The sequence below is a fragment of the Hypanus sabinus genome, unplaced genomic scaffold, assembly GCF_030144855.1.
Source record: "Hypanus sabinus isolate sHypSab1 unplaced genomic scaffold, sHypSab1.hap1 scaffold_550, whole genome shotgun sequence".
In the NCBI taxonomy this organism is placed as follows: domain Eukaryota; kingdom Metazoa; phylum Chordata; class Chondrichthyes; order Myliobatiformes; family Dasyatidae; genus Hypanus; species Hypanus sabinus.
In genome coordinates this window covers 68,200-95,388 of record NW_026781411.1, presented here as the reverse complement: position 1 = coordinate 95,388, position 27,189 = coordinate 68,200, and the positions used below count along the sequence as shown (strand labels likewise).

At 43.2% G+C, this 27,189-nt stretch overlaps 1 protein-coding gene across 2 annotated transcripts; it reads left to right on the top strand.

Moving 5' to 3' along the window:
* Positions 1–26,103, top strand: LOC132389372 (gastrula zinc finger protein XlCGF8.2DB-like). Of its 2 annotated transcripts, none has more exons than XM_059961889.1 (3): positions 1–155; positions 1,874–2,020; positions 24,802–26,103. In XM_059961889.1, the coding sequence occupies exon 3, from the start codon at positions 25,209–25,211 to the stop codon at positions 26,091–26,093; it is 885 nt and encodes a 294-aa protein (XP_059817872.1). In that variant the 5' UTR covers positions 1–155; positions 1,874–2,020; positions 24,802–25,208; the 3' UTR covers positions 26,094–26,103. The 2 variants fall into 2 exon arrangements, with proteins under 2 accessions (XP_059817872.1, XP_059817873.1); XM_059961890.1 differs by having other exon boundaries at positions 1–696.
* Positions 26,104–27,189: the final 1,086 nt, after the last annotated feature.

The following is a 27,189-nucleotide window of genomic DNA, read 5'->3' as shown; positions in this document are numbered from 1 at the left end:
TGTAACAATCTCTTCGCGCATGTTCACAGTCTCCGGCTGGACGGTGTTATCTTCTCCGCTCAGAGCTGAAGTAGGTCGGCTGTGTTATCGGGAAAGACTTTCGTCTCTTCCGTCGGGATCACTGTCTGCGGGCCGAAGATATCACTTTCCCATCGGTGAGTATTGAGACCGATCCCGAGCGGGGAGATCCGATGTTGGCCGTGAGCCCCGAACTGAGGGCCAGGAATTCATTTGTTTCCCAACTATCTGGGCTCGTCAGAAATGTGTCAACTCCACTTAATCTGCATTGAACGATCCAAACCAGGAGCCCAGGCTGTCTGTTTCTGCAGAATTTAAATGGAAGTCCCGCCGACAGGTCACGTGAGACTGTGTGCCGCAGATTCGCCCCGCCCTCCGCTTTGTGATGCAAGGTCACGTGGTGTGATTTTGCCCACCGAGTCCCATTAACTTCCCGAACTCGCCCCGCTTCCAGAGGCTCCTCGCGTTTGTCCTGGAGCTTTCTGGCTGTTGTGTGTTCTCCCGGACTGTGCTGGGTGAGAAAGGTGAACGTCCCAGGTTGTGGGAATCTTTGATTTCACTGCCTGCTTTACCGAGGACTGATCTGGATCCAAAGGACTGTGCAGATCCTCGCAGTTACCATGCAAAGCGTGAAGTGTCCGGATGGGAAATTCTCTATAGTGTGTTGATAAAAATTTGGTGAGGATCAAAGTATATATAACAAAGTGCTTGTTGTTTCTTCAATCTTTGTCATTTTTGTATAATTAATTCAGTAGCTGCGGTGTGTTCTGACGTCTCTGGACCGGCTTTTCCGTGTTTACAACAGTAGAAATAGACCCGTGAGTCTGGTGTTCAAACTGTGTGAGGGGACCCCTCACTGTCACCAGTTTGTCACTCGGTGGAAATCAGGCAGAATCTCAAGTTGCACTAAAAACTAAATGTTTGAAGTCATTCTGACGAAACGTCATTAACCTGAATTGTAAAGTTTGTTCCCCTCCCCGCAGCTGTTCCTTACCTGCTGAGTGTTTCTGGTAATTCCACTTTCTTTTTATTACATTTAACCTGGAAATGGAAATGACTCGATCTGTGATAGTAGAACAGTAAAGAAAGCACAACTTTTCCCTGTCAATTATCCTGGAACCAGTTTGTCTGTTATTGCTGGAAATGTGTTCAGTACAGTTGTTGCTAATGAGGTTCACATGAATAATCTCAGGAATGATCGGATTTATGTATGAGGAGCATTTGATGGTTCTGGACCTGTGCTGGATGGAGTTCAGAGGGACGGTGGGGTTTGTGGAGGCGAGCTTTGGTTAAGTAAACCTACCGAATGCTGAACAGCCTGGATACAGTGGACATGGAGAGGATGTTTCCATTAGACGGAGAGTCTGTGATCTGACAGCACAGTCTCAAAATAAAGATGCTTCTCGTTAAAATTCAGTTGCGAATTTTTTTTTGCCATTAGGTGTCCGAAGTGTGGAATTTGTTTCCACAGAGGTTGGTTGAGGCTGCGATTTGGGTATATTTATGACAGAGATTAATATATTCATGATTGCTAAGTGGCTTCAGGGTTACAGGAGGAAGGCAGGAATATGGTGTTGGAATAAAAATCAGCCATGGTTAAATGGTGGGACAGACCAGATGGATCAAATCACCTAATTCTGTACCTTATGTCTTACCATGACTGAATGATGGCTCCTTTTTATCCCATATTCTTTTGTATCATGTGAGGGACAATAAAAGATTCTTCACTGAGATCAGTATATCTGCCTTCAACGTTTAAATTTCAGTGAGTTTTGTTCTTAGTAACATTAAGCAGAAATGTTTGGTTCTGCTTTTTATTGTTAATGTGCTTCATTATCTTTCATGTTAACGTTAGACCTGCAGTGAGAGATTTATTGGAAGAAAACCCACGACTGAAGACAAGGGAACAGCAACATGTGAACCAGCCCGAGGATTGAGAGCATCAACTGGAGAGGACCCATCTGACTCTGAGATTCCAGTGATTCGGTCAGGAGAAAGTTGTGTGAGTCTCATTCATTCAAACACTGGTCCTTTAGACATTACATACCTGTACAAGAGAAGGTAGGAAACAGCTGGAGTGAGACTGAAGAACCAATTATGCCTCTGTCAGACCCAGTTGCAATCATTGCAGGTCTGGTACTGTTCTTCCAGCAGCCCAGCCGTTTGAAACCAATCCCATTCTGTGGAAGTCAAATCCGGAGAGAGTCACTCAGAGACTGTATTAGTACAAACTCTTTATTCTAAGTACCCGGGGCTTACTCAGTTAGCCACTCCAACAGGAATTCCCACCCAATCCACTAACTGACTAACAATTCCCCTTCACCACAGATATATCCATCCAGATACTCCGCACACAAGACAGGCTGGAACCAAAGTTATTTACTACATGACAGGCTGGAGCCCCTAAAGACAAATTACAAAATAGTCATAATGGCTTACACACGCAGAACAGACTGACGCTGTCCTATCTCTGCACATGAACACACAAGGAGATAAGCATCCTGAAACCGTAGCTAGCTACCCTGAAGAAGAAATATGGCTCAGCATGGCTTAGTACATCTATTGATCATCAGCAGTTTCTTTCAGAAAAACAGGCTGCTACTTTTTAATGAAGTGTTAAACCATACTTCATCATCCCTCCTTTTTGATCATTACATGAGCAACAAAACAGTAATTTTTTACAGAGAAAGCAACCAAGTACAGCTTTGACTTCTCAGTGAGAAAAACTGCATTCAACAGTAACTATAACAATGATATGTACAACTATTAGGACATAATGCAATATCATGCCCCACATATTACAAACAGGCCTTTGAAGATCACCATTTCGACCCTTCCGTGAACCCGTGTAAATCCTGCCCTACTTTCTTGATGCTGTCAATCTCCTAGGCAGTGTGCTCGGAGAGAGATGTAGTGTCATTAGACACATCAGGGATAAAGGTGCAGCATTCTGTGTCAATAATAGCACAGGTTCCCCCTTCTCAGCTGGGATAAAATCTAAAGCCGTAAGATTCTGTACGACTGTTTGCCAGATTGCAATCTTTTCAGTGGGTATTTCTGTTACTTGGGCCTGTGTTTCTGTCAGGGCCCCTGCAGTGTTGTGGCCAGCTCCTCAAGTGCTGTAGCCAAATTTATTATCTCTCATGAATTCCCGGCTACTCCATAGGAAAGAAAAACTATCATCAAAGATCGCTCGGTCTCAGTTATTCCTTTCCACTGCTGGGCACCTGCAGTTATGGCCAGGAAGCATGTTTCCCAGTGTAGGAAGTTCTGTTTGGTGGGGGCCTGAGATACATCTGTCAATACACTGTGAATGTCGGGGCCCCTAGTTCTACCCATTTGGCATAAGTGTGACAGAGACAAAAAAATCTTAACTGGATGCTGGGGTGAGTCCTCTCAAAGACATAAACACAAACACCACTGTTACGCACCCGTAATGGTTTAAATGAACCAGCAGCTATAGACAACACCTGGAGTCTAGTTTTGATGTTAAAAGCGCTGTCTTTATTAGTATCTACTTGTATAACAACTTAAGCAAAATAATCTAAAGTTAAAGGTGTTATGAGTACACATATGTGTAAATATATCTCCCAAACCACTGAGCTCAGGGAATACCAAGCTCAAAGTCTTGAGATGGTGAAGCATAAAAGTTCAGTTAAGCCATGGAATAAATGACGAGAGAGATATTTTTAATCCAAGGTGAATGTCGAGAGAAGGCAACTACATTGAATTCCACAAATTTCACAGTGGTAAAACAGGATAATGTCGCTGTAGGTCTTATCCATTGTTGTTCTAAATCCACATACGAAATATCACCAAAATTAGCTTATCACAGGGATAAGTCTTCAAAGGGTATGACCATCCAAGCAAGGGTTAACGCACAGGTAGATTCTGCAAGGTACTCCCAATCCAGATCCAACACACAAATTATTACCGACAGTGATTTCCACAGAATATCCCTTCTCACAAGTGTTTACCACATGTAACACCCTGGGTCGCCTCAGGCTCGCTCAGCTCGTTCTTGTCTAGGGGGAGCAGCCTTCGGCCCCGCCAAACTAGGTAATCAGCTGGTGTGGATGCTGTGTGATGTCCCCGCCTCGCCCACAAACAGACAGTACACCATATGCGATTAAATGAGTACAATTTATAAAGGTTACTATAACTAAGTGATTAATAACGATACAGTATATATGAAGAGAAAATTGAAGAAAAGGCGCCAAACTTATCAAAGTCCAAACCACTTCGTGCACAGCCGTTGGAGCTCAATTTCTGAAGTCTTCTGGCCACCATTCGATCCCCTCCGAACTCCTCGACTCTCCAAACAGCTCAGGACCATCCGAGTGGTCAACCAAGCACATCTAGCTTCATCCCCCACCCTCCTTGGAGAATCTCCCGGCCTCGGACCCCCCTTTGAGGTCCGATCCTCACCCAGCTTAGAGCATTGCGACCTCTCTCTCGACCCCCTCGCGCCGATCTGCCCAAACGCCCGTCAACAAAAGCTTACAGACTCAGAAGAAAGAACATTAATCCCCATTTGGTTTACAAAGGAATACCATTCTCGTTATCAGTAAATTAGCATTCCTGCTAGTTAACAAAAAGAAACCCTTTCCCAACAGTAACAAAGAAAAAAGAAGAAACCCCCTTTACACTCTCCCTCCACCAAATAAAAGTCATGTCCTCATGACTACTAAATAACTCGCCACCTTTCCTGCCAACACACCATAACCCAAGCACAAACAGTGACATCTCCTCCCCACACAGTAACCCTCACGCCCTGTTCCTCAGGCGCTACTTAGGCCAACTATCTGGGAGTTCCATAACCCTTCTGAGGCCTCCGTACCCCCTCACCTAAACCCTTCAGGCTCGGACACAACTGGGAATACCTTGGGCCCACTACTAACTCCTCTCTCAACCTCTCACTTATGCCCCACACTGCACACAGCTAATCCTCCCCGCTACACCTGACTCAATGGGAGAAGGGCCAAAGGTCTCTTCCTCAATCGAGGGAAAGTCAGCAAAAGGCAGCATGTACCACACATCCAGCACATCATCCATCGAATCTGTATTCTTCCTCATTCCTCTGATCGGTAGCTGCTGTTTGATCTTCTCCAAACGGAAACACGTGGCCTGCACTGCTCCCGCAGTCTCTTCAGCCTCCTGTTCAGTATTCACTGCACTTCTCTCCAGCTTTTTCTTCCTCATGACTTCTTCCAGATCAACTTTCAGATTTTGCACTTCATTTGAACTGTCGACAGTCATCTTCAGGTTCCCTTCAAGCTTCCGCTTCTCTCTTCTGAGATTCGTCTGTAATTTCTTCACCTCCGCAAACTCCCCTCTCCGGGTTCTCAGTTTGCTATTACCCTCAGCCAGACAACTTTCTTCATTCTCTCCAACTTGTAAGTCTTCCGAAAGGTTCCAGATCACTTTCTCCAGTCTCTCCATCTTCATTTCAAACTTGATTCCCTAGAGACAGTAACTCACGAGCTGCGACCTTCGCACGTGTCCCGAAAACACTTTAACTCGGTAGTTCTCAGCTGCTCCTGCAACGACCTCACTTCATATTCTCCTGAGGCAAATCCAAACACCAAGAGATCATCCACACACACCAAAACTCCAAACGCCTCCACGTCCCCTATGGTCTTCCACCTGCCCCGCAGGAAGGTTGCAAGGGCTCCAGATATGCCCTGTGGCATCTTTTTGGACCCGAAGACTCCTAGGGAATTTATAACGGCCGTCTTCTCCTTGTTGGCCCCACTCATCAGGATCTGGCAACATCCACTCCTCAGATCCAGCACCTTAAACCATTTCGCACCACTCAGACAGGCCATCGCCTCTCCAGCCCTCAGGGCCATATTCTGGTCACTGACAGTGCGCCTCTTCAACGCAATATAATCCACACACACGCTACGTCTTCCACGGCTTCAGGGGCCAGTCGCCGCAACCTCTCTCTCTCCGAAGTGTCTTCAGCAGTCAACTCCGCTCCCTCGTGGTATTTCGCAGCGTCCACTAAGAGGGTCTCACCATCAGCTACGTCCCCCCAGGCCATACCACCACTGGCTCTTGTTTGAATTGGGAATCAGCCCAATGCTGCTACACACGTCCACACAAGCAGCTCGAAACTCTGGGTGCATCGACAATGCCTCCAAACAACGCTCACCCACCTCCTCCAGGCAGGCCCCCAAGCACACCAGCAGGATATTGGTTCTCTCTAGAACAGAAACACTGCCCGTCTCAACAGGGTCCGGACACATCAGCATTAATGATTCATGAACCTCAGTCTCCTCCACATTTGCCTCTAAGAACTCCATTTTCACTGACCAACAACTGTCGTCTGGATAATCACCGGCACTGGTACCCCGAATCTCCAGTGTCCTCAATGTTGTCAAGGTTAAATGTTTCCAATAACGGTTATGAAACAAACTGTACAGCAACTTAACCAGTGCCCCGGTGCCGAGGATGGCTTTAACTTGACTTCCATCCATCCGTAACAACACCTGTGCGCATGGCCCCTCTAAGCCTTCAGGAATAGGGTCTGTTCCTTTCGGGAGTTCCTTGGTACATTGCTGGGAACGTGCCCCCCAGAGACCCCAAGCCGTTCCCCCACTGGGCCTCCTCTCAGTTTCCCGACACCTCTCGAATCAACGGAACAACTGATCCCCTTGACAGATCCCCTTGGCACCGCAAGCAATTTCTCTGCCCCCCTAGGCAAAAAGGGATACCCTAAAAACTTCCCACCAATCTCCTGCCACAGATATAATAAGCCCCCCAGCTGCGGCATTTGACTTCCAGTCGAACCACACGCATTTTCCCACACTTTCCCAGAACTGGCAGTGGTCACTTCGAGGTAATTGCGCCTGACAGTTCTAACAAAGTCACCAGGCTGCCTACTCAAACTTTCAACCCGTCCCTGTCGCTTTTCCTCAGCCAAGCACTGCCACTCACCCAACAACTGAGAGGTCCGCTCCACCCACGCCTCCGCCCCTTTAGGGCTGGACATTATTCCAATAACCGGGCGGAGCACACCACTGCAGAAACATCCCAACCTGTCACTCCTCAATCTCCAAACAGTACGGACAACCCATGGTCCCACCACCATTTCGTCAGCACTAGTCGGAACTCGAACAACGACAATTGCTACCAACAGCAGCCACCCCACACAACACACACGCAGCGATAACCAGCAATCGCACACCCACAAAGGCACACCAGCTCTTTGCCACAGACACAATTTAAATAGGGTGATCACACAGCCTCCACAGAAATCAATCCCGGACGAGCCCCCACAATGTAACACCCTGGGTCGCCTCAGGCTCGCTCAGCTCGTTCTTGTCTAGGGGGAGCAGACTTCGGCCCTGCCAAACTGGGTAATCAGCTGGTGTGGATGCTGTGTGATGTCCCCGCCTCGCCCACAAACAGACAGTACACCATATGCGATTAAATGAGTACAATTTATAAAGGTTACTATAACTAAGTGATTAATAACGATACAGTATATATGAAGAGAAAATTAAAGAAAAGGCGCCAAACTTATCAAATTCCAAACCACTTCGTGCACAACCGTTGGAGCTCAATTTCTGAAGTCTTCTGGCCACCATTCTATCCCCTCCGAACTCCTCGACTCTCCAAACAGCTCAGGACCCTCCGAACTCCTCGACTCTCCAAACAGCTCAGGACCCTCCGAGTGGTCAACCAAGCACATCTAGCTTCATCCCCCACCCTCCTTGGAGAATCTCCCGGCCTTGGACCCCCCTTTGGGGTCCGATCCTCGCCCAGCTTAGAGCATTGCGTCCTCTCTCTCGAACCCCCTCGCGCCGATCTGCCCAAAAGCCCGTCAACAAAAGCTTACAGACTCAGAAGAAAGAACATTAATCCCCATTTGGTTTACAAAGGAATACCATTCTCGTTATCAGTAAATTAGCATTCCTGCTAGTTAACAAAAAGAAACCCTTTCCCAACAGTAACAAAGAAAAAAGAAGAAACCCCCTTTACACACATAACACACCCGAATCCAGCTAAGGGTTAACAGAAGTGGTAGCCTCGAAATAATCCAACAAATGCCCATTTGGATTATACGAATTATCACCAACAGTGATTGGTCACAGGGGTACCTCTTCAAGTGAATTACCACAACCAGGCAAGGGTTAGCACAAGTGGTCCTCACAGGATACTCCCAAACCAACAGATCCACTCCACTGGATCAAACAAAGTGACAATCCCACATTCGGTATACAATGGATGAATAATCCTTGATTCAATGAAACAAACTGGGAAGTGTAAACACGCTGTGTGGTCAAATATTTCCAGCACACGTTCGTTTTCTCTCTCTCTCTCTCTCTCTCTCTCTCTCTCTCTCTCTCTCTCTCTCTCTCTCCCTCTCTCTCTCCCTCTCCCTCTCCCTCTCCCTCTCCCTCTCCCTCTCCCTCTCCCTCTCCCTCTCCCTCTCCCTCTCCCTCTCCCTCTCCCTCTCCCTCTCCCTCTCCCTCGCCCTCTCCCTCTCCCTCTCCCTCTCCCTCTCCCTCTCCCTCTCCCTCTCCCTCTCCCTCTCCCTCTCCCCCTCCCTCTCCCCCCTCCCTCTCCCCCTCCCCCTCCCTCTCCCCCCTCCCTCTCCCCCTCCCCCTCCCTCTCCCCCCTCCCTCTCCCCCCTCTCTCCCCCCCTCTCCCCCTCCCCCCTCTCTCTCTCCCCTCCCTCCCCGAGAAAGCTGACGTCACTCAGGCACTATCTCTTAAAATGACAATCCACGGCAAGAAACCTAGAGGTTCATCACTCTCCGCTATCAACCAATACAATTTCCTTTAATCCGAGAGAGTCCTTCTACTTAGTTCCTTCAGTAACATCTTTGCAGTCTGTTCAATGTATTGCCCCTTCAGTTTCACAGCCGTCGGAGTGGTCAGTAACACTTCATATGGTCCTCTCCACCAAGGTCCAACTTTCCCTCTATCCCAGTTCCTGATCAGGATAAATTCCCAGGTTCTATGGTGGGATAGTCACTCCTCTCTGCAGGGTAGTTCTCATCCTTGTAAGCCTGTCATACCTGTGAATGTAACGCTTGGAAAATTTTGGTTAGTTGGCATATTTATTTCCCCATCTCTTCCAATATCTAATTTTGCTGGTAGGCTTTCTGGGAGCAATGGTGCACAAGGTCTTGGTCCCCAGGATATCCTCATGGGCCAACCCTGAATGTTTTAAACTGGTGACAGGCCCGCTTTCCCCTATGGGGTAACCTTTGTGGAATAGGGCTAATGGTCGGACCTTCAACCAAGTGAGTCCAGCCTCCACCGTTAGTTTGGCCAATTTACTCTTCAGAGTGCCATCGGCTCTCTCCACTCTGCCAGCGGCCCGTGGGTGGTGCACACAGTGGAATTGTTGCTGGATAGCTAGTTCATTACGTACCCCTTTGTTTACTTTCCCACAAAGTGTGGGCCATTGGCAATTCAATAAAATCAAATTGTAGACAGAAAAAGGTCCACCTGTCAAGGGACTCGTACCCGCTGTGCAGGGTGCAGGTTACCTACCATTCCCTCCTTTCCCAGGGGTGTTAAATCATGTATATAATCAGCCAATATTGGTAAAAACTGGAACACATACCTGTCCCGCTGGGGTAATCCATAAAGCTAGATCAGGGTCTTTCTGGCACCCCCATCTGGAACCACAGTTTGCGCTCTTCCTCAGAGGCATCCCCCTGAAAATTACGTACCTCCCTCATGTCCGGCAAACCCGTTCTGCTTGAGTCATGGAGGGTTGCTTGACGGGAACCCGAGGAGGCTGCAACTACTGAGGATTGTGCCGCACTTTTCACTGTCTGATCTGCTAGAGCATTGTGTTTAGTGACACAGTCGGACATGCGTGTGTGGGCCGCACATTTCGTAATAGCCAAAACTCGAGGTAGCTGTAGAGCGGTGAGTAAGTTGTTTACAAAGGTGGCATTACTAATGGGGTGGCCAGAGGAAGTCAGGAATACCCATGTTCCCAGAGAGCCCCATAGTCATGTACAATTCCAAATGCATAACGGGAGTCTGTGTAAACGTTCCCACTGTTGTCTGTTGCTGGGATACAGGCACGAGTCAGAGCAAACAGCTCAGCCTTCTGGGCAGAGTCAGATCCTTCAAAAGAAGCTTGCTGAACAATTTCACTGTCTGTCACTATCGCATAGCCAGAATATCGTTTCCCTGCTGGATCCACAAAAGAGTTTCCATCCTCATAAAATTGCTTTGGGCTAGAGGGGGATATTGCAGAGTGGATGGGAATGTCTGTCCTTCCTTCACAGTGACCTGGACAGGGGGACAGTTGGTGCGACCGACTTCATGGCCTGAATTTGCTCAGAGATGTGGTACAGCATCTTGGGATCGATCAATATTAAAATTGTGTCTCACCAGATGTTCCGCCTTCACCTCAGACTCCTTCCAGTATCGGAGTTGGACCGCAGCCAAGTCTTGCCAGTCTCCCTCGGTGCTGGAGGCTTGTTTCCTCAGGCTGTAGGCAATGAACTCTGGGCTCTTTGGCTTGAACCCAGGGCAAACACTAACAGTGGTATGGGGAACCACCAGTTCTGTCTGTCACCAAAGGAAATCCGGAAATTTGGCCAGTAATGCACTGCCCACTTTTCCTTTAACCTCTCCAATCACCATGACCGGGAACTTCTGTCCCTCGAGGGGTGCATAACATTGGCTTTCCTCAGATGAGCACCCCGTAGGGTCACAGCACAGAGTCACGTAGGGGTCGACCGCTGGCAGAAGGGGTTCAAATGCAGTGGAGTCCGGATTAGGTGCCCACAACAAGGGGGGTCGGAAATTGGGGAAGCTGTCAGTTGTTCACCTGTCACAGGGTCACACTATTGCCTGTGCAGAGAATCTCGACTTCCAACAGACAGAGCAAGTCTTACCCTGCTGGATTACACCCCCGACTGCGGGGTGCTGACTGTAAATGAAACCACACACTGGTTCCCGTGGAATTCCACCTCCAGTGGCTGGTTATGTGAATACATACATTCCATGCCTTCAAACCCAGACAGAGTGAATGTTGTGTCTGATAACTGCAATCCCTTTTCCGATACTATTTCCCAATTGAGAGTGGTTGTAGTTGCCCCTATCTTAATCATGAACGGAACTGGAATAGCAGCAACTGTCAATATTACACTGGGCTCTTCCTGAGGGATGGTACTGATGGTAGGAAGCATCCTTGCTTGTCAATTTCTAAACGGGTTGTTGTCCCCACCTGTCTCTTGGTCGGTTTCTGTTCCCATTTCTGATCCCTAGATGTAGCCCACTCATATCCTTCTTCCCACTGAACATATTCACCTTTAATATTCTTTTCATATCTTTTTATTATTATTATTTAAAAATAGCACAAGTGCATCAAAGTAACAACACTTACAATGTCTCATAAAAATTATCTTAAGGATTGAAAAATTTGTGAATTAAAAAGAAACCCATTGGAGGTACAACCCCGGTGCCATGCGTCATAAAATAAGCTTCCAAAAATAAAAATCAAACCACCAAAAAGAAAGAAAAGGTATATCAAAAAAAAATTACATTTAGATCGTGGAGTTAACTGAAATGATAATAACGAGCAGATGAGCCCCATCTCTTCTCAAAATCAATTAAAGGTACAAAGGTTCAACTTCTAATTTTCTCCAAGACGCAGCATCACCTGAGAGAACCATTGTGACAAAGTAGGAGCTGATATACCCTTCCATTTCAGCAAGGTGGCCCTCCTAGCTATCAATGTAACAAACATGTTGGTGAGACACAGAAATACAATGGATATTTTGAGGAATTATTCCAAAAAGCATAGTCAATTTATTAGGTTATTAGATTCTGAGTGCTTTAGAAATTGTCGAAAAGACTGACTTCCAAAACTGATTTAATATTGAACATGACCAGAACTTATGTGTCAGTGTGGCTATCTCATTTTTACATCTATCACAATACTTGTCAACATTGGGAAATATTTTTGGAAGTCTCTCCTTCATCAAATGGTAACGATGTACAATTTTAAATTGAATCAGTGAATGCCAAGTACAGATCGAAGAAGAGTTAACCAGCTTCAGAATCCGTGTCCAATCCTTCCATATAAAAGAGAAATTGAGTTCCTTCTCCCAGTCCCGTTTAATCTGAAGTAAAGGACGCTTATCCCTTTGTAATAATAAATTATAAATTCTTCCAATAGAACCTTTCAACAAGGGGTTCATATTCATAATAGTATCTAACAAATCAGCCTCCAATATGTAAGGAAGATTACTTAAATATTTTGTTAAAAATGTCTAACTTGAAGATATTGTAAAAAATGTGAATATAAGAGAGAATACTTATTGACAAATTGTTCAAAAGACATCAATCTGCCTTCTTTAAATAAATCCAAAAAATAATTAATACCTTTATTTTTCCAAAGAAAAAAAAATTGGAACACTCCAAGAAGGTTTAAAAAGTAATTACGATAAATTATACTACAAAGTTTAACTTTTTTAAGATAAAAAAATTGCGGAACTCGATCCAAATTTGTAAAGAGTGCTTAACCACAGGATATAGGTTTATATTAGCAACTTTAGCTAATTGTATAGGTAGAGTAACTCCTACTAACGAAGTTAAATAAAACTGTTTCACAGCTCTCAGTTCCTGGTCTACCCAGATTGGCTGATCATTCCTATCAACCCAATAAAACCAAAAGGACATACAACGCAGGTTAACAGCCCAATAATACATTCATAGATTAGGCAAAGTGAGACCATCATCCTTTTTCAACTTTTGCAAATGACGTTTACTAAATCTTGGTCTTTTATTATCCCAAATAAAAGATAGAATAATAGAATCAATCCGATCAAAAAAATTCTTAGTAACAAAAACTGGAATATTCTGAAATAAATATAAACATTTTGTTGGGCGGAAGCAGCCATTTTGCTTGCTTCTTCTGGAATAATCCCAAAAATTGCTGTAAGTGAATTAGGTTGAACATCCACATCTATAACCTTAGATAATTTTCCAAACACATCCCTCCAGAAATTGTTTAAACTTACACATGTCCAAAACATATGTTAGAGTAGCTACTTCTTCAGTACATCTGTCACAAATAGGGCTTATATTAGAAAAAATGTGCGCCAATTTATCTTTGGACATTTGGCCCTGTGTACTATTTTAAACTGAATTAAGATATGGCATTAACAGATAGGTGAATTATTGACTAAATAATAAATTTTACTCCACTGATCATCTGAAAGTGAATGTTGAAGTTGTACTTCCCAGGTGCATTGAACCCTATCATTTGGCGACATGCGAGCATTCATTAACTGTTTATAAACAATTGCTATTAATTGTTTTTGAAAAGGTCTAAACTGAAAAATAGCATAAGCTAAATTTAAAGAGCAGGCTGAGGGGTAAATTGGTAAAAAATCACGTTAAAAATTCCCAGCCTGCAAATATCTGAAAAAATGTGAATTAGAGATAACATATTTGTCAATTAACTGTGAAAAAGACATTAAACAGTCTTGTAAAAACAAATCTGAAAAAGTCCACTAAAGGAGGGAAATTGGCTTTTTAAAGATCCTGATATTTTTAGTAATTATAGCACCTAAATATCTAAAAGAATCCATAACGTTAAAAGGAATATTATCATATATAGAGACAGATTCATTTAACGGAATTCACCTACTAAAATTTATTTTATATCCTGAAACGTCTCCAAATTAGTCATATAATTTTACCAAAGCAGGAGTAGATTATTCAGGCTTGGATATATATATATCAATAAATCATCAGTGTAAAGAGAGATCGTGTGCATGGTCTCATTCACAAGAATCTCATGAATATTTTCGGCTTCACAAAGAGCAATAGCAAGGGGCTCTAATCTTAAGTTAAATAACAAAGGACTTAATGGACAACCTTGGCTTGTCCCCCGTGATAACTGAAAAAGCAATTGGAGCTTTATATATCATTTTAATCCAATTATTAAAATTAATACCAAAACCAAATTTTTCTAAAGCGTTAAATAAATATTTCCATTCAATTCGATCAAATGCTTTTTCAGCATCCAAAGATATAAGGCATTGTGGAGTTTTAGAAGAAGGTGAATATATAATGTTAAATAATATCCGAACATTTGAGAAAGAATAATGACCCTTTATAAAGCCTGTTCGATCTTTAAGAATGATTTTACTCAAAATACTCTCCAACCGATTGGCCATTATCTTTAAGTGAATCTTAGCATCAACTTTCAACAACGAAATAGGTCTGTATGAGGGAAAATCAGAAGGATCTTTATCCTTTTTGAGAATTAAAGAAATAGAAGCTTCATAAAAATTAGAGGGTAAATCAATTTTCACAAAAGATTCTTTAAACATCAACATATCTGGAGAAAGCAATTTTCCAAATTTTTTATAAAATTCTACAGGATAACCGGCAAGTCCCAGGGCCTTACCAGACTGCATTGAGAAAATAGCTTTATGAATTTTGGATTCAGTAATTTAGGCATCCAGAGTTTTTTGATCCTGAACAGAAATTTTAGGAAAAGCAATCGTTCGTAAAAAAAAAAACACATTCATTTCAGAAGAGTCTACTGGACATTGAAATTTATAAACTTCAGTATAAAAGTCTTGAAAAATCTTGGTAATTTCTTCATAATGCCGAGCCAGGGTACCATCTTTTCTACGAATTTTCAAAATTTGCCTCTTGGCTCCGGCTGATTTTAATTGAGATGCGAGTAGTTTATTATTTTTATCTCCAAACATATAAAATTGGCTCTTTAACTTAAGTAGATAACCCTCAATTGAATGCGTTAATAATAGGTTATATTATGATTGAAGTTCCACCCTTTTTTAAAATGTCAATATTAGGGGAAGTCACATAGATATTATCTAAATCTTTAATTTGTTTTGAAATTTTATCTAATTTTGCTTTAGCCTGTTTTTTAAGTTTAGTTGAATAAGAAATAATCTGACCACATAAAAATGCTTTAAATGTATCCAATATAATTAATTTAGACATACCTCCTATATCATCAAAAAGAAAGAAATTATTTTGTGTGGCTTTCGATAAAACTGGTAACGTCAGAGCTTTGCAATAAAGTCTGAGACATGTGCCATGGTGGACGGCCAAAAATGTCATTGTCAAATTCAAAGGACAAACTCAAAGTCGTATGATCAGGTATAGCAATAGCGTCATATTCACAGTTTTTAACATTAGGCAAAAGACGGGGATTAACTATAATATAATCAATCCTTGAATATACTTTATAAACATGGAAAGAAAAAGAATATTCTCTGTTATCAGGGTGTAAATGTCCCCATAATTCGATCAACCCAAAATCAGTCAAAAAAGAGTTAATAACTGATGCAAAACGATTTGGAAGTCGTTGATTAGTTGAGCTCTTATCAATCATAGGATTTAATCAAAAGTTAAAATCCCCACCCATTAACAACATATACTCATTTAAATCTGGCAGTAAAGCAAATATTCTTTTTAAAAAAGAAGGATCATCTAAATTAGGACCATACAAATTAACCAAAACAACCTTTCTATTACAAACACTCCTTTAACTATTAAAAATCTACCATTAGAATCTGATTCAATTTCCTCTTGTGTAAATATATTAGATTTAATAAAGAGAGACACACCCTTAGTTTTGCTCTGAGAGGTAGCATGGAGTTGTTTTCCATTCCACCAGCAAAAAAATCTATTTTGATCTCCTGTCTTGCTATGTGTCTCCTGAACAAAAATTATATCAGGTTGGAATTGATTAATAATTTTAAGTCTTTGTTTCATTTAATAGGATGATTCCAACCACGTACATTCCAACTTATTACATTAATCCATTTAACTGCCATACTATAATTTTATTGTAATTGACTTTATACTTGCGAAGAACGCATACCATTATGGGATTATCAAAGATGGCAGTGATGAAGAATAAAGCCATATAGAAAACACGCATGCTCCGGAACCACCCAATGGGAAAAAACTCCTAACTCTAAACCAACCCGCCCTCCCAAAAGCCTGAAAAAAAAGCAAGTGAGCTAAGATAGATGCAATGACATGGGCCACTCTGTTGGTCTCGTCTCTGCCTCCCCCCAGCCAGTACATAAAATATATAAAATGACCTTGCAAGAAAGACAGTAAAGTCTCAACAAAGGAGAGTGTTTACATTCCATCATTTTTTTAAACAGAAAAATAATCAAAATAATATAATCTCTTAGAGAGAAAAACCAGCCCCATCTTAAGTTTAGCTTTAAATCCCTAAGAAAACTTTAAATTCAGTTATAGGGCGCTATAATAAAACAGATTTAAAAAAGTTAATAGTATACTTAACAGAACTAAATTGATGAAAATATTAATTAGTAAAATCATAGTAACTTAACCCTCCCAGATAAATATATAAAAAGAAACCCTGTTGGTAGAAAAAAAAACTACCAGTTAGTAATTTAAGAAACAACAAAAAATCAAACCAAATATTAGATAAAGGGAACAAATCCTTTTATCCACTTTTCTCAGTCAAATATGTAATTAACCATTTAAACAGTCAAACTTGATCCGTAAATCTTCTTTCCAAAAAAAATCAGATAGGATATAATGATGAGCAGGTTTTCTTTTCTTCTTTTATTAATCTGTCAATGAAATATTCAAATAGCCTTCATATATCTTCTTTTCGTAGTGTGAGTAATATACAGATAATCAAACAGCTTTACAGATAGTTCATTCGGTAGTAACGTTAGTGATGGTGACAGGTATAGCCTGGACAAAATCCAGCTCGACTTTTGGGTCAAAGAAAGTACATGGGGAAGAATTAGGAGGAAAAACTTTCATTCTTGTCGTGTAACTCAAAGAGGGAAATCGTTTCTTATCATATGCTTGTTTCATTACCAAAGCAAATCTTGCTCTTTGTTCCATTACTTCTTTTGGATAATCTTCATAAAAACGGAGCTCAGACTCATTGAATCTGAAAACTCTGTTTCTTGCCTGTCGCATTATTTGATCTTTAATTTTAAAGTGATGAAAACAAACCAAAATAAATCTTGGTCTGGTTGAGTCTTTAAATTTCGAAGTGGACAGCCTGTGTGCTCTTTCAATAGCAGGTGGCTGTGATGAAATAGTCAGAAATAGATCATGAAAGAGCTTAGCAAAGTAAATCATTAAGTCTCCATTTTCAGCTGCATATTGCAATCCAACGATTCATATGTTGTTTCTGCGAGACTTAGTTTGCAAATCAATAATCTTATTAACGATATTTTTCCAAACGGGTTGTAGTTTCAGACAGTTTTTGCTTAGTTGACTTCAATTCCTCTTCATGATTAGTAACTTGAGTTTCCATATCTTTAAGATTTCCCAGAAATAAGTTCATTTCATTATATTCATTTCCAGTTGATCTTTAATTGCCTTATTCTGATCTTGAATTGATTTCAGTGTCCAAACAATATCTTCAGCCCATGATGGCATTTCAACAGATCTTTCCTTCGGCGTCTTTCCCTTTTCATTACCTTTGTCAGTAGGTTCATGCAGATTTTTCCCACTTCTCATAGACATAGACATATCACTCCCCTTCAAGAATCAGCAATTAAAAATTTGAAATTCAAAATTTAATCTGTGAGCGGGAGAGAAAACTAAGAGCAGCACAGGATTAGTGCTACTCCATCGACAGACAGAGGCAGTTTCCATTCACCTGTAATATTAGTTCTCTTCGGGGTTGATTGGCATTTGAAAGCCGTGTTCCAATGATACGTCAAAGCTCGTTGCATTCGATTTTGGTCATTGTCTGGCCAATCCATAGTATTTGTTGATGATGTGGGCTAACTTAGTTGGTAAGCATTGAAGCAGTAAGACATTAAATTGGGGGGACAGATTCCCATCATTAAAGGCTTGGTCTCCTGAGAAAGTGCTGTAGCAGGCCACAAAACTCTACAGGGTCGATATGCCAGACACGGGTTCGGGATCCCGTGTTTCCCTATCAGTTCTAACTTTAGACTGACGTTCCTGCCTTTCTCTCCCATGTAGGCTGTCCTCGGTTTGCGTACGGTGTTTCTCCTGCTGTTGTTTTCGGCGCCCATCCACCCATTCACGCTCTGTTTTTAATGTCTCCCAACCTTTGGTGTTCCTTCTGCAGTACTTACCTCTATACTGGTGATTGCCAACCTGTCGATTGTGATCGACTAGTCTATCTTTGAGACTTCACCAGTAGATCCCGGGAAAAAGAAAGGAAGAAAGAAACTGTTGAGAGATTGTTTCCGGGTTGTGGGGTTTTAGTTCCATTCTTTCCACATGCGTGTAACTACACAGTGTCCCCAACCACTGGGCCGCGAGGAAACAACATGAGTCAGCTGCACCTTTCCTCGTTCCCTGTCAGCCCACTGTTGAACTTGAGTGCATGCGAGGTCATCAGTCGCTGAACCGCAGTGGCACCCTCATGCCAGAGATCACCGGTTGGCCTCGGGCGGCCGCTGGGAAATGCCATCACTACTGGCCTGGAGTGCTGCCTCTAAACCTGTTTAGCACACTGAATGTTCGTGGGGAATCCAGTGCTAAAATGTTCGCAGACTACCTAATTCGGGCTCAGCGTTTCATAGGTATCAGACCAGCTACCGTGCTGTGATCTACTGAAACAAACTTTTGTCGGCTGATAGGTCCTACAAGGGGGGGTGGGCGCGTGCCCTGTCACACTCCTTGCTCGGCTGGTCACTCTCTCTGGACTGTGACTGCCGCGGCCCCGGCACAGGGACCTCCGGTCCTGACATTGTCCTCTCACCCGACCCACGAACAACCAAACCAAGCCAAGGCATCTGGCGGCGGGCCGGCAGGAGGCTGTCCAATGAGGCAATGAAGCCCTCAAAACTGCTTCGGTACCCCAAGTCCAAGCACCCTGCACTTAATCGCAAATGTGTTGAGCTTTTTCAGCGGAGAAAACTTGAGCAGCGCGGGACAGAAGCTAAGTGCCGAGAGCCATGAAAAGTAAATTACAGAATGGACTGGACATAAGGAACCAGCTTCGAGTATCGCTGTATTCCCATCGTGTTTAACACCCCCACCCACCCCATCCCCCGTCGGCCGGTCCGCAAGAATATTGTCAATATTAAACCGTTCTGTGGTGCAAAAAAAGGGTGGGTGCCCCATTGTTTATACATTATTGCTACTTCCAGGTTGTGGGGCTTTACTTCCGGTCTTTTCTGCCCTGGTGCGCATGTGTGTAACTAATTGATCTGGGTTGATCTTGCATTTTACTATGGCCAAGGTACGGGATCTTGGGCTTAATATGGTTGGTGACCACTACTCTGTCCCTTTATCACATGCATTATTCCTCCAACTTGCTGATAATATACTGTTCCACTTTAAAGGTATGTCACATACGGAATTTTTTCCAGTTAGCCAAGGATTTCCTTCAACGCCACTGTGTGGTGTTGGGAAATCATGTACAAGGCAAGTTACAGCAGTAGTTTGCCATTGCCTTCTGCTGGGTGAGTTGTTTTGTTCACCAGCTCTAACCCTGCACAGATGAAAGTGTGCAAGGGAATCAGCTGGATTCGAACTCGGGACCTCTTGCCTCAAAGTCCAACGCTGAAGCCACTATGCCACCAGTGGCATAGCCAGCAAAGTTCCGCTTTACATCTGCCTTTTCCTTCCATTCCCTTTTCAACAATTTCCACTTCTTTCCTCAGTTCTTTTTAAAAATCAAATTTACTGCTTGTTCTCATGAGGTAATAACCCAGGCTCCTGCACCCTCCCCCATCCATGGCCGCATTTTGTTCTCCAATTTCTTATTCAGCACTGCACTCAATATTCACAAATATTTTTCCTTGTCTGAAGAACTCTCATACAAATTGTATCGGGCTGCTGCTGGCCTACTTGTATCAATTGACTCCAATTGACCAATATAATTTATTGGGCACAAAGCTTCCTGCTCAATTAACAATGAGATAAATTTACCCGGCCTGCACCTCCTGCTTAATTGATGAATTTACCTGGCATGTCTGCCTCCTGGCCACTTAGTAAAATTTTGCCTACCTTATACAAATCTCCCAACAAATTCTTTCCCGATCCTGTCAAGGTATGTGATCAGCCTTGAGTGAGGCACCGTACGTCCAAAGGAACTAACGGTGAGTGACAAATACCCATTGGGCTCCCTTTCGATCTCTGCAGTCCCCAGAGTGGTCCAGCTGCTTACTCAGCCCGTCTGCTTGGCACTCCCTATTTTGTGATGCTGTTCATGATGCCAAATGTTAAAGTTGAATCTGAATAAAACTCAGGAGACCAGCTTCTTATCGACGCCATGGTTTATTGTGCATTCAAATGCCTGCAGGAGTTTTGAGACCCAGTTGTCAAAGGGGAGCACTGCCACCTTCTGACAAGTCGAATGACTTGGGTTACAGCCATATATTTATACATAGTACATCCCATACATTAATATTGCAAGATGTTATTTGAACTGGCACACACCCTAAGTGTGTTGATGCAAAACTTAATTACTTAGATAACAGAGTTTGGTTTTAATTATAGATGGATGGACTGTCCAGTCCTTTTCAGTTATTCCCTTTGCAAAGCCCTGACTTAATTACAAACAGATGTTCATTCCTGTCCCTATCAGTGAGTCCTCCTCCCTTTACTCACAACGAGGATACAATGTATAATCTGATCAGCTCTCAATGTGTCTCTCTGCAAGCCACAGAGAACTGGTAATGAGTCTGTCTTAGCTAAACGCTGAAGACTGAGTTCACTTCAGTTCAAAATTCCTATTCACTCCCAACTATTCTTTTAGCCAGAGGTTACACAGGTTCAAAATGAATTTTTTATATACCCTCAATTCCTCAGGAGGGTTCAGGGGAAATCTTATGCCCAATATAGAAACTGGTGTTACCTGTGTGTATTGTGGCAATGCAAGAGGTGCTGGAGAATTTGTAAGTGGGAAGAAGTGGAGTAATATTTGCAAATCGGACTTTTTAAAGCATAATTTAGCAAGCAAACCACATATGGACAATATGCAAAAGCTTTGATGAGAAAATCCTTCATTACTCATTACAGGCCTGCTGCATAGGTTGTGTGAGAGTGCAGATGAACTCAATCAAATCTAGGAGAGATCAAAGTACTTATCAACAGTGATTTGCTAGCTGTGAAAACATTTACCTCTCTGTATAATATTTACTGTGCACATGTCACCGAGTAAAAAAAGTGCACAGTACAGGATTTGAGTGCACACTGGTCATTACAAATTAGAGGGGTCATTGGTGGGAAGGTGGTGAGACCTCCAGTGTCCTTGATGTCCTCACCTACCAGATGTGCACCCTGCACGTTAAGGAGATGGAACCTGAAATGGATAAATTCTGGATCGTCCGGGAGTTGGAGGTGGTGATAGATATGACATGGTGAGTTACACCCAAGGTGCAGGACACAGAAAACTGGGAGAGAGTCAGGAAGGGGAATGAGGTTAAATAGCCATTGCAGAGTACTCTTGTGCCCATCAAACACAACAAAAGGTAGATCACTTTAGAAACTGGTGGTGAAGGGGATTACCTGACAGAAAAAGGTCAAAGGGGTGATAGGGGATTCATTAGTTAGGGGAACAGAACAAGAGGGGACTGATATCCAAGTGGTAAGGCATGCTAGTGCTAGTGAGGGTGGAGCGGGTGATGTGGTTAAAATAAGCTGTTACGGGAATGGGAGCCAGAATGACCAAACAGATAATGGAGAGGGTGAATTAAGTTGAATTGACTTCATTAGATACATACTTCATAAACATGAGCAGTAGAAATCTTTATGTTATGTCTCCATCTAAATGTGAAATGTGCAATTTATGGTAATTTATGATAGATTGTTTGTACATAGGACAGTCAATATAACATCGAAATGCAATTGTATCAGCATGAATTAATCAGTCTGAATGACCTGGTGGAAGATGATGACCCAGAGCCTGTTGCTCCTTTTGCTGTGGTACCGTTTCCTGGATGGTGGCAGCAGGAACAGTTTGTGGTTGTGGTGAAATTGGTCCCCGATATCCTTTGGGCCCTTTTTATACATCTGTCTGTGTAAATGTACTGAATAGTGTAAAGTTCACCACTACGGATGTGCTGGGCTGTCCGCAACACTCTCTGCAGTTTCCTGCAATTAAGGAAAGTACAGTTCCCATACCAGGCAGAGATGCAGCCAGTCAGGATGCTCTCAATTGTGTCCCTGTAGAAAGTCCTTAGAATTTTGGTCCCCATCTCCAACTTTTTCCACTATCTGAGGTGACAGAGGTACTGCTGTGCTCTTTTCACAACACAGCCGGTATGCACAGACAATGTAAGGTGCTTTGTGATGTTTATACCGAGGAACCTAAAGCTGTTCACCTTCTTAACCCCAGATCCATTGATGTCAATAGGGGTTATCCTGTCTCCATTCTTCCTGTCGTCCACAATCAGCTCCTTTGTTTTTGTGACAATGATGGAGGTTTTGTTTCCTTGACACCAGTCAGATGTTCAGATCATAGATAGATTCAGCAGTTAGATGGTTGAGCCTGGTATGATGAATGTGCTGAGCTGTCTCTATCACAATGCAAGAAGCGTCGTAGGAAAGCCAGATGAGCTCAGGTAGGGAATTCAGATATTGTAACCAATACTGGGACTTGGTTGCAGCCAACAGTCTGAGGGATTTAGAGGATCAAATTTGTAGAGAGATTGCAGACCATGCCAATAAACAAAAAGGTTGATTCAGTAAGTGATTTTAACTTTCCATATATTGACTGGGACTCATAAACTGTAAAGGACTAGATGAGGTAGAGTTTGTCAAATGTGCCCTTAATCAATACGTAGAATTCCTGATGTAGAAGTGTGCAATAACCTGTTAGGGAATGATCAGGGCTGGTGACAGAAATTAGTGATCATAATGTCATGAGATTCAAAGTAAATATGGAAAAAGAGAGGACTGGACCACGGGTTGAGATTCTAAATTGGAGAAAGGTCAATTTTGATGCTATCAGAAAGGATCTGACGTGTGGTTTGGGACAGGCTGTCTCCTGGCAAAGGAGTACCTGTAAGTGGGAGGCCTTCAGATGTGAATTTTTGAGGATGCAGAGTTTGTATGTGTCTGCCAAAATGAAAGTTGAAAGGTAAATTGAAGCCTTGTATATTTTGTTACTCTAAATGCCTCAGACTGTTGGGTGCTACCGAGACCCGTTAATGACTAGAAGTCATGATTCCATGCACTGAGCTCATCTGAATTTTTTTGTTGTCTTCTTTTGGTTTCTCAAAGCTTCCGAATAGTTTTTGTTCTTTTGTTTGCCCTCTCTTTGACATTTCTGTTGTCTTTGGCTTCTCATTTTAGCCACAGTTGTGTCCTCCTGTCTTTCTAATGCTTCCACTTCTGTGGAGTCACTCGGGTCCTGAATTGCTGCAGAAACTCCAGCCACTGCTGCCTAATTGTCAATCCTACCCTTTCCCTTCCAAACAAGTTGGGCCAGCTTCTCTGCCATAGAAACACGGAGAAGTTCAGTGAAGAAACAGGCTCTTTGGCCCAGCTAGTCAATGCCAAAAAAGCATTTAAACTTGCAGTGCGATCTGGACCAGCTGGCAAAATGGTTTGAGAAATGGAACAAGGAATTTAATGCAGACCAGTGTGAGTTGTTGCACTTTGGTCTGACCTACCAATGGAGGTCTTTCACAGTGACTGGTCGGGCACGAAGGAGTGTTGTACAAGAAAGGGACCTGTTGTAGAAGAAAGTCCTTAATTCACTGAAAGTTGTATCACAGTTAAATAGAGACGGAAGGGAAGATTTTAGCCCAATGGCCTTCATGAACAAAAGTACTGACAACAATAGATGGATGTTATGTTGACATGTAGAAGACATTGGTGAGGCCTAATTTGGAGTACTGAGTGCAGTTTTGGTCACCAACCTACAGGAAAGATGTAAGGACTTTGAAAGAGTTCAGAGAAAATTCACAAGTATGTTGCCAGGTCTGGAGTATTTGGGTTATAAGGAAAGATTGAACAGGTCAGGACTTTATTCCTTGAATTGTAGGAGATTGAGGGGAGATTTGATTGTGATAGAGGGGCATAGATAGTGTAAATGCAAGCTGGCTTTTACCACTGAGATGGGGTGGGATTACAACCAGAGGCCATGGGTTAAGGGTGAAAAGTGAAATGATAAGGGGAACATGAGGGGAAACTTATTCACACAGACAGTCATACGGGTGTGGAATGAGCAGCCAGCTCAAGTGGTGCATGCGAGCTCGATTTCAACATTTCAGAGGTGCATGTAGGTACCTGGATGGTATGGGAGTGGGCTGTATAAATAGTTCAGCACAGACTAGATGGCCCAAAGGGCATGTTTCTGTGTTGTAATTTTCCTACAAGAACGTGAAATATTACAAAAATTCACTCTGTCTTTTTAATAGCTGTGCGGACCAACCATTCACCTCAACAGGAATTTTTTATATGACATTAAAACTGTGGCACTTTAAGTTTATAATACATAAAAGAAAATCCCAGATGCACATCAAGAAAGACTAATTACGTGAGACAGTTTTTCTTACTGTGGGGCCAGGCACCCATGCAGCTCAGCAGGAACAGGGAATAATACCAATGGAAAGAGTCCAACTCAGCCAAGGTACAAATTGGAGATGCCAGAAATGCCCGATTCTTATAGAAACAGGAAGAGCATCAGGGAATTGATGGTCATTCCAGATACCAGCACTCTGCCCAGTCAGGAGATGATTTCTCTGTCCAACTTGGGTTGTACCTCACTGTAACAGTGTGATACCAGATCAAACCTTGGTAACTCAAGTAATCTCATCTGAAATGTTGTCCTGCACCCATTGATGGATTTTGTAAATCTTTTTACAGGTTAAAAACAAGAAGGAATTTGTCTCCAGGAAGTTCAAACATGGCACACCAGTTTGGTTGTTTCTGTCCAGATATTTAAGAAGTGGAGCAAGGGATTCAATCGATCATCCTTCCTGCTCAGATTGTGGGGAGGGATTCACTCGGTCATTTTACCAACTGGCATGCCCTTCATTTTACACAGGAGAAAGTCTATTCACCTGCTCAAATAGAGGGAATGGATTCACTCGGTTATCACAATTGAAGGTACATCAGCACATTCACACTGGGCAAGGCCATTCACCTGTTCTGTGTGTGAGAAAGGAATCAGTCAGTCTTCCCACCTGTGGACACACCAGTCAGTTCACTCTGGGCAGAGGCTGGTGATCTGCTGAATATCTGGGAAAGGATTCACTCAGTCATCTGACCTAATGGCACACCAGCGTGTTCACACTGGGGAGAGGCTGTTCACCTGCTCAGAGTGTGGAAAGGGATTCACTCGGTCATCCACCTTACTGGTACATCAGCGAGTTCACACTGGGGAGAAGCCGTACACCTGCTCAGTCTGTGGGAAGAGATTCACTGAGTCATCCACCTTACAGAATCATCAGCGAGTTCATACTGGGGAGAAGCCGTTCACCTGCTCAGAATGTGGGAAGGGATTCAGACAGGTATCCCATCTACTGAGTCATCAGCGAGTTCACACTGGGGAGAAGCCGTTCACCTGCTCAGAATGTGGGAAGAGATTCGCTCACTCATCCAACCTACTTAGTCATCAGCGAGTTCACACTGGAGAGAGGCCATTCACCTGCTCAGAGTGTGGGAAGGGATTCACTCGGTCATCTCAACTACTGACACACCAGCAAGTTCACACTGGGGAGTGGCCTTTCACCTGCTCAGAATGTGGGAAGGGATTCACTGAGTCATACACCTTACTGGTACATCAGCGAGTTCACACTGGGGAGAAGCCTTTCACCTGCTCAGAATGTGGGAAGAGATTCACTCAGTCATCCAATCTACAGAGACATCATCGAGTTCATATTGGGAAGAAGCCGTTTACCTGCTCAGAATGTGGGAAGAGATTCGCTCACTCATCCAACCTACAGAGTCATCAGCGAGTTCACACTGGGGAGAAGCCGTTCACTTGCTCAAACTGTGGGAAGAGATTCACTCGGTTAGCTAACCTACAGAGACATCAGCAAGTTCACACTGGGGAGAAGCCATTCACCTGCTCGGTCTGTGGGAAAGGATTCACTCAGTCATCCCAAATACTGGAACACAAGTCAGTTCATAGTGGGGAGTGGCCATTGTTATGAATCCCTAGGTTTCGGTTGATATGGACTGTCATTTTAAGAGAGATTAAGAAGGTGAATCAGTCTGACTTGCAGCTTGTTTAGTTTTAACCGAGGACACAGACACTCAGAGTCAGACGGAGAGGGATGAAAAATGGAAGGATTGAAACCAGGGAACTAGTGGCCAAGGGTCACTGTTTGGAACTTTCCTTTGCTCACAAGGGTGGGTTAATTATCCATTCACCGTACATCCAATGTGTGGTTGTCACCTCATTTAACCCATAGGAGTGGATCTGATTTGGGATAGACTGTGGAGACCACTTATGTGTTAACCCTTGCCTGGGTGTGATGTGGTTGTTCATTTGAAGATGATGCCCCTCATGACAAGTCACTTTCGGTGATAATTCGTATGTGGATTTGTAAAGATGACAGATAAAATCTACAGCTACTGTTCTCTCATTTTAACACTGTGGAACTTGTAGGACAGACAGACAGACAGATGTACTTTATTGATCCTGAGGGAAATTGAGTTTCGTTACAGCCGCACCAACCAAGAATATTGTTGAAATATAGCAATATAAAACCATCAATAATTAAATAATAATAAGTTAATCTTTGCAAGTGGAAATAAGTCCAGGGCCAGCCTATTGGCTCAGGGTGTCTGACACTCCGAGGGAAGATTAGAAAAGTTTGATGGCCACAGGAAGGAATGACTTCCTGTGATGCTCAGTGTTACATCTCGGTGGAATGAATCTCTGGCTGAATGTATTCCTGTGCCTAACCAGTACATTATGGAGCGGATGGGAGTCATTGTCCAACATGGCATGCAACTTGGACAGCATTCTCTTTTACAATGCCACCGTCAGAGAGTCCAGTTTCACCCCCAGAACATCACTGGTATTACGAATGAGTTTGTTGATTCTGTTGGCGTCTGCTACCCTCAGCCTGCTGCCCCAGCACACAACAGCAAACATGATAGCACTGGTCACCACAGCCTCGAAGAACATCCTCACCATCGTCTGGTAGATGTCAAAGGACCTCACTCTCCTAAGGAAATAGAGACGGCTCTGACCCTTCTTGTAAACAGCCTGAGTGTTCTTTGAGCAGTCCAGTTTATTGT